Genomic DNA, 8249 nt, shown 5'->3' with positions numbered 1-8249 from the left:
CCTTTAGCCACTAGGCTGCACCATGCCCCATCCCCCGCAGGGTTCTCCCTGTCCCCGCTCGCCCCACCTCCTGCTGCAGCTGTCCCAGGAACAGCCAATGCCAGCTCCCTGTAGTGGCTGGGCTGCACCATGCTCTGGTCCAGGCAGCTGGCACTGGCAGCTCCCGAGGCTGCTGAAGCTGGGGCTGGGGTGAGTGGGGATAGGCAGAGCCCTGCGGGGGTTGGGGTATGGTGCAGCCCAGTGGCTGCAGGCAACTGGTGCTAGCAGCTCCCAGGGCCTCTGCAGCCAGGGCTGGGGTGAGTACTGCACCCTGCACCACCTGAGGCTCTACTGCTGCCTGCACCAGGGCACAGTGTGGCCCACAGGCTACAGGAAACTGGCATCAGCCGCTCCCGGGACAGCTGCAGCAAGAGCTGGGGTAAGTGGGGAGAGGCAGAGCCCGGGGGGGTTTGGGGCAGCGGGAAAGCGTGACTGCAAAGTGAGAACTTATACACCCAAGGAGAATATATATAAATATGTTTCATAAAGATGCTGAAAGCAAAGTAATATTTTTTTTAAAACGTAGAATGTATAAACTACACTATGTACATTTCCTGTCTTAGAATATTTTATAGGCTTCTAAAAGTTATTATCTATTAAAGCAGTGGCTTTCATCCATCTTAGACTTGAGGCACCCCTAGGAAAATGCCAGCCTTCAGCTTTAACTCATTTCTTTGATTATGGAAAAATAATAGAACAATTCTTCTGTTGCAAAGAACTTGGAAAGACCACAGCAGGCTTTTGACATGATATATTCCAATTTGAAATACCACAGTTTATCTTGTGAATAACGTATAGATGTTTGCACACCTAATGGTGCTAATGCTGCATGGTACCCATAACAACCTTAAAAGGATCTGAAGGCATTCCAGAGTACTATGGTGCTCTGTATTCATTTAATTAGTTTTTAAATGTTTTTTTTATGACAGGAGTGGTTTAAAATAGGACCCCAAAAGTTGTTTATTATTCAAGAACATGTTTTCCTTCAGTGTGAAAGGCATTATTAAAGTCTAATTTTCAAATAGAATGAGCATCATGAATTCTTATTAACAGTCAGGAAATACTCATTAAGCACATCAGAGAATCAAACCTTTTGTCCCTTTTACAAGATTACATAGCTTTCCAAAATAGCAACTTAGCTGCATTTCCCTCCTAATCTTCTCCAAGAAAAAACACTTAAAATGTATTTGTTGAACTCTAACTTCTTACATTGACTGTTTCTGAACTTGCTTATAGGATTCAGTTGTAAAGTATTTTGTTTAGAATAGACTTTGGTTTTAGTGAAGATGGGGAGAGTAAGTGTTTTCCAATTACAGGTATAACTGACTGGGGTTTAGGACCATTAGAATCTAGTTCCAGCTTAATTGTGTTCTTATTTAACTGCAGTTTACCCATCTCTGTAGCAATCTGGCATCATCCTACTTTCCTTATCCTGTTTACAACACAGGATGGATGGAAGTTTACTACATGTTTGTAAAGCACTTTTTCTTAGATAAAACATCTTAATAATTAAATCTGGAGGATCTATATACTGCACTTCCTTCTCTTGTTGCATGCTGATTACTGATTTCCAAATGATTAGAGAATCAAACTTGAATTGCTCTCCCTCTAAGAAAAAAAGGAATACATGAATGTAGTATGCCTTTGCCTTTTGTATTATTAGTTTGCCTCGCTTGACCAGGCATCAGTAATTTTAGCACTAGAATTTTTTAGAACTTATGGTTTCTATTTTAATTCTCTTCTCTCTCCTTGTTTACCCAGTCATACCCATCCAATTACATGGATCAAATTAAGCCAAACAAATACGGCGTCATTTATTCTACACCAAATATGTTGCACAATAAATTCTATTCAACCCCAGAAGGACTAGCTAATGGAATCCAGATGGAGCCAGTAGATCTAACGGTGAACAAACGAAGCTCACCACTTTCAGCTGGAAGTTCTCCTTCCCCACTAAAATTTCAGACTGTACACAGAAGAGCCTCACCTGGACTAACTCTGTCCTCACCCAGTCCACCTATGAAAAAATTCACGCCACCACCTCCTGGAGTACAACCATTTCCCTTACCATTAACAATCCCTCCAGTTATGGCGGCTCTTTCACGCCATGGACTTAGAAGCCCTGGAATACTCCCAGTTATACAGCCACTTGTGGTCCAGCCAGTTCCCTTCATGTATACTCCTCATCTCCAGCAACCTCTAATGATGCCTACACTTCTTGCTGATGAATTGGAGAATCCAAGTAGTGTACCAGGTAGGTGGTACTGCTGTTCTGTTTCTCTTTTATGTCAAATAATTGTATATCCAAGTATATTTTGAGTAAGTGATTTTCATTTTAGGAAATGAAAAATCGGGACAGTAATCCTTATTCTAAAACATGAAGTATTTGCTATGCAAATTCTGGTTAGACTTTATGGGTTAGATTCTGCACTTATTTATACCCAAATATATCTGTTGATCCTAAAAGAGGCAATCCAGATTAGACCTAGTCAAGATAAGAGATTTGTATTAAATTCAAATTCATTAGGAGGCAGACCAAAAACTAGAAGTCTTATTTTAATGTGAGTTGTATGCAAGACTTGAGCTGGTCAACTTTTACATTTTCAGATCTAGATGTTGCCTATATTGTTTAACTTGTATAGCTCTTTACATACTTGATTTTTTTTCTTTTTTTCTAGTGCCTGTAATTGAATCTTATGAAAAACCTCCATTAAAGAAAACTATTAAAGTAGAACCAGGAACCGAATCACCTAGGACTGACTTCTATCCTGAACAAATGTCACCTCCATTGATGACTTCACTGTCTCCTCCCCAAGTAATGTTGCAAGAGTGAGTAACTAATGATAGTCCAAAACTACCTATTTTCAGCTGAAGAATAAAATATAACTACTATTTTTTAACTATATATGTGTATCCTTTGAAGGAAAATCCAGTGTGCTTTGAAGCACCTAATAAAATATCATAAACATAGGTTGCAGTTGGTAACTGAACTAGGTTTTTGTATTTAGGTTCCCTCCTCACTCCCGCCATGATGTAAGATGTAATCTCACCTTTGTTTTTGGCATCAAAGTTATCAGCATGTTCACTACATACACAGGAAGTATACAAATCTGCTTTACTTGTAACTTTAGGAATTCTCACTATACATTGGTCCTAGTCCTATAAACCACCGTAAATAGAACCCTTGGTGCATATCAACGTAGTTCTTCAGGTGAAATTTTATGGAATTGATCCTATAATTTGAACAGGTACAAGACGGTGGTAACCTGAAAGTATATCATATCAATGGATCATAATTACATCTATATTTAGATTGTCAAAATGAGGTCCATTTAAAAAGATTTTGGCAACCTTTTCTTAGAGGTTGCCAAAATCTTCTTTCCATTGTTTGTTCCTAGCTCTTGATATGGGGGAGAACCTCTGAGAATACAGATGTGCTTCCCCACCCCCAACAAATTCCAATCAGACGTACTAAATTGTATTAAAAATCACCATTTTCGTTCTCCCATGTTCCTCAGGAAATTTTTGGCAGCCTGCTAAAATCCCTGAACATTCTAAAAGTCTGGCCATACTTCTGCCAAAGCAGCAGCAGACACTCTGGTGGGAATGCCTGGGAGCCATCAGAGCAGCTGTAGCAGGAGTTGGAGAAGACTGCTAATGGCACATGGCCCCAAAATCTCATCCCCCTCCCAGGAGCACCATATGGAACAGAAGCACCAATCCCGGGTGAGAGAAGGTGATCCAAGTCAGATTCCTACAGTAAACCCCTGAATCCAGCAGCCTAGGGTCACCAGAGACCGTTTGACAGGATCCACACATGTCACCAGCAGGCCTTTCACCTCACTGAGATAGCAGCCTTCTCTTGCTGTCTCCTAAGATAGTAACATAGTGGTAGGCATCACAGTTTTGGGGTTAATTACTCCATTGCTGTTCCTGGCCTCCTTAAGGGCACCCATGTAATGGCTACTAGACATGACCCTTCTTGGTATGGGGATAAACATTCCTCTCCCTCTAGACAGGAGTTTTAGGTTGCATTCCCCTGTGATCACCTCTGCAAGTCTGAGTTTGGTTTTGCACCGACTACTCTAATATCCCTCAGGGACAGTGACTAAGTCAGCTGGTAGCCAACCAGCTTTCACAAAGCCTGGTACTGTTCAGTTAGACAAACCCATTAAAGAGAGAGTGTATCATAGAGCTGTATATAGCCGACAAGCACATTTACCCAGGTACCTACCTATCTTATATGTTGGGACTCGGACGTAGCAGGTACAATACTCAAGTTTTTGTGTGTGTTTTCCCCCCCCCCCCCCCCCCCTTTTTTTTTGTATCTGATCTGCATGTATAAAAAGAGCTGATTATTTAAAGAGCTGCCTCCTTTGTTGTCCGGATCTGTGAAACCTAAACAAAATAAATGCTATTTCCCCACCATGGCTGATACTTCCACAGACTTGTCACAACTGTATTAGTAATTTGAACTGATTACCCACATGGAGTGCAGTTTAGATAGGAAACTGTCACTGGACCAGGAACACAACTATTCATATAGCACTTAAACAAATGTTACAGTAATCTTTGAATGTTCAGTGCTTCCAGAGCATCACAAGTGTGATGCATGTTCTTTGAACTGGTATTAAACAGTGGTAAAGGCTGAGCTGAAAAGCTGAGCTATAGTGTTTAAAGCAGTGGTCTCCAACTTTTTTGGGTAGAAGATCACTTTTTGGATTAAAAATCAAGCCAAGATCTACCCCCGGCCCCGCTGGTCAGTCTGTGGGGAATGGGGGTGGGGAGCAGATTGAGGCAGAGGGAGAAAAAATTATTTGGGGGTGTGTTCCCCCAACAGGTAGGTCTGTGGGGAAAGGACCATGGTGGGGGCAGGGCAGGTTGAGGCCTTAGTTGTGAGAGAGGGATTGGGGCACAGGCAGGAACAGGGGCTGGGGGGAGTGGGCCTGGCCAGGCTGGGTAGTAGAACAAGTGGAGGCCTGGGGGAACGTGCCCCGTTCCCTCCCTCACCACTGGGGCATCGATCTGCCCTGCCCCACCAGCGGCGAGTGAGGGAGTGAAGCACAGGCAGGTCCTGCACAGCTGGGGCAGGTGCAAGACAGAGCCACGAGCAGCTTGTCCAGGGGGCATGGGGCCTACAACCCAGGAGGGCATGTGGGGTGCGTGCCTCTGAATCTGCGCACGGGGCAGGATGGACTGGGGTGGTGCCAGGCTCTTCCCAGTGTGGCTCTTGAGCTGGGCAGTGGCACTGGGAGCAGGGCTATGGGGAGGGCTGCAGGTACCTGAAAACTCACTGTAGCCCCACCCCACCCACTCCCAGCACCGCCGCTGCACCAGGAAGAGCCTGGTGCTGCCCCAATCTTGCCCATGTGCACATCTGGAGGCGCGTGCCTCCTGTGCCTTCCTGGGCTGCGTTCCCCCCACTCCTTGCACCCCCTGGACGAGCTGCTCATGGCTCCATCCCGTGCCCACCCCAGCTGTGCAGCATCGGCCCCTGCTCCACTCCCCCCTTCACCACTGCGTGTGCGTCCCACCCCACCTCTGCTGCAGCCCCCGGAAGCCCACAGCCAGGCTGCCTTGTGGCCCTACTGGTGCCCTGCATGTGTGGGAGGCTAAGCCCTGTTGGCTTTCCCTTTTTTGCCACCTATGCCCTCATGCACCCTGCCATGGGGTGAGTGGGGGCCCCAGCGAAGCCGGGCCGGGGAAGAGTCAGAGCCCAGGTGGCTCATCCAGACGTGGGGGGAGCTCCTGCCGCTGCACGCACCGCGGCAGGACCCTGGGGCTGTTCCTGCCTCCCTCCAACAGACAGAGGAATTCAGCTATGGAGGGGGAGGAGGAAGGCAGGGGAGGACCGCAGACAGTCGCCCCAGTGTTCAAAGCTGGACAAGGCCAGCTCCTGAGTCCTGCAGTTCAGCCATGAAATCAGGAACCATGTGGTGCCTGGAGTGCTGTGGTGAGGGGCAGGTAAGCAGTGAAAGTGGAGGAGGTAGGCAGCAGGGAAGTGGCAGCAAGCGGGTGAGCGGACACAGGAGTGCAGCAGCAGCAGCTGGGTGGGAGCACACGGCCTGTGCCAATATCCTGTGCTAGGACCAGTGGGGCCTAGAGCAGGGCAACAGGAGCACGGGGCCTGAACTGGCAGGGCTCTGTGGAGCCAGGCCAGGCTGCACCAGCAGGGACAATGGGGATCCAGCCCAGCTCCATAGAGCCCCTGCCAGCCCATGCCCATGCTCCCACCATCGTGTTCTGGGCCCTGCCAGCAGTGGTCCTGGGACATTGGCACAGGTCCTGTGCTCCCACCCAGTTATCACTGGGCTCCTGCACACCCACTTACTGTCACTCCCCCTGCACCTGTAGCTGCCATTTTCCCGCATTACTGTTGGCCACTCCAGGACCAGGTGGCTCCCAGCTGCATGGCTGGACTGTGGGAGCATGGGATCTGCGCTGGTACCCCAGGACAGGAGTGTGGGGGGCTAGGGGTATGCATGTGTCCATGCAAGGAGGGAGAGATTGTGTGTGTGTGCAGTCCCCCTTATGACACTAAATATCCTATTTCTTCAACTGTTGTCCCCTTGTGCTTATCAGGTGTAGAATTTTGTGGCTTAAAAAATTGTCCCCCCTTGCACTGCCATATCCCCCCTTGCATTGCTTAAAAAATTACAAGTCTATGGAGTAGACGTGTCTGGCTGCATTCTAAGCGAGACTTTTTGTTTTGTTTTGTTTTGACTTGTGTAGCAGTCTTGGATCAAAAGCAGCCACAAAGAGTATGACTAGAAATCTGAGTTCATGCACCAGTACTCGGTTCTAAAGAAACTGCTGTGTCCTAAGAATTGTCATCTGGTCTATGCTGCAGTTCTGTCAAATGGCTAGTATGTAACACTAAAAAACACAGCAATTCTTCAAAGGCAAAATGATAGCATTTTTTGTTTTTTTTTCTAGAGACTAAAAACATATTTGCACGTAGGTTACATGAATAGTAGAGAGAGCTCAACTTGAAAAGTGAGCTAATATTTTACACACATTATATTAACTATCTTTTTTTCACTAAAGCTTCTAAATGTATATATTTTTACCTGGTTCTGTAAATAGTTTACGCTAAGGGTCATATTCTTTTCGACCTATTAGATGTGTAAGCAGACTTAGACCTTAGTACAATTCTATTTCAAACACACTAGATTCCCTGCTTGTTGCTCTTCTGTGACTCAGTCTTGTAATAACTACCATATTACCCTTAAAAGTAAGGATGCAGAGAGATGTGCAGCTCCCCACTGTAACTCAGAAGGATTTCTGCAAAGTATTCTGAGTTAGTGTTACCCCAGACCAAACAGAAGTTCATTCTTGGTTCCAGGGGGGAGAGGTATCTAGCTACCAGGTTCCCCTAGCAGTGGCCAAGGCTCTCTGCCAAGTGCTCCCTGTTTTCAGAATGGGAGGGGGAAGGCAGCTGAGGGAGCTCATTTTTGGGGCTCCGCAGCTGGTGCTGAAGGCTGGGGTGAGTGAATTGGAGCCCTTCTCCCACTTCAGGAGGGGGCTCCAATACACCTGTCCCACTCTCAGGGAGGCGGAGTGGTTAAAAAAACTCCAGACTAAACTCCCTCTGCTCCCTTTCCCCCTCCCATTTTGAAAACAGTGACAGGCTGGGAGCTCTGCAGATGCAAGTTACAGAAGATGCTACATTTTTAAACCTCTTCATCTGATACCTTATGCAATGAGGACTCAGATTTTCACCCAATCAGCCATTTTTTAAGCTGTCTGCAGCCATGCACTTGGGTTTGATCACAGCTATAAAGAGCTGCTGTCTGTGGCCAGATCAGGAGAAAATTGTCACTTCTGTGACAGGTCAGCTCCCAAACTGCTGCACCTGGCAGCCCTGTTTAGGGCAGAGGTGAGCAGCCAATAGTTGAAAGAGAACAGATTAGGGACTATACTAAGAAGGTACTGGGTAATGTGGGGCCTCTGCAAGACATGCTAGGAAATCTGGTTGTCACACCAGACGACAAGGCTAACCTATTTAATGATTTCTTTGCCTCCATTTTCCTGAGCAGGGACCAGATCAGCCTGTCCACCGGGACCCCCTCAGGCCCCGGGGGAGGCGCACCCAGGCCTAGGGTCAGTGAGGATCTAGTCAGGGAGCTTCTGGAGGGACTGGACATATTTAAATCAGCTGGTCCTGACGACCTCCACCCCAGAGTGCTGAGGGAATTAGCAGAGGTCAT

At 46.8% G+C, this 8249-nt stretch overlaps 1 protein-coding gene across 2 annotated transcripts in view; it reads left to right on the top strand.

Moving 5' to 3' along the window:
• The window catches only part of KLF3 (Kruppel like factor 3), a 41623-nt gene that overhangs the window by 22247 nt on the left and 11127 nt on the right, over positions 1–8249 (top strand). For both annotated transcript variants that reach the window (XM_006029238.3, XM_006029237.3), the window contains 2 exons: positions 1801–2293; positions 2718–2868. In XM_006029238.3, coding sequence (XP_006029300.1) covers positions 1819–2293; positions 2718–2868 — 626 coding nt within the window. In that variant the 5' untranslated portion in view covers positions 1801–1818. The remainder of the gene's footprint in view (positions 1–1800; positions 2294–2717; positions 2869–8249) is intronic.

The sequence above is a fragment of the Alligator sinensis genome, unplaced genomic scaffold (genome assembly GCF_000455745.1).
Source record: "Alligator sinensis unplaced genomic scaffold, ASM45574v1 scaffold246_1, whole genome shotgun sequence".
NCBI classification, from domain to species: domain Eukaryota; kingdom Metazoa; phylum Chordata; order Crocodylia; family Alligatoridae; genus Alligator; species Alligator sinensis.
The sequence above is the reverse complement of the archived record's forward strand: the minus strand, read 5'-3'. Positions and strand labels throughout refer to the sequence as shown.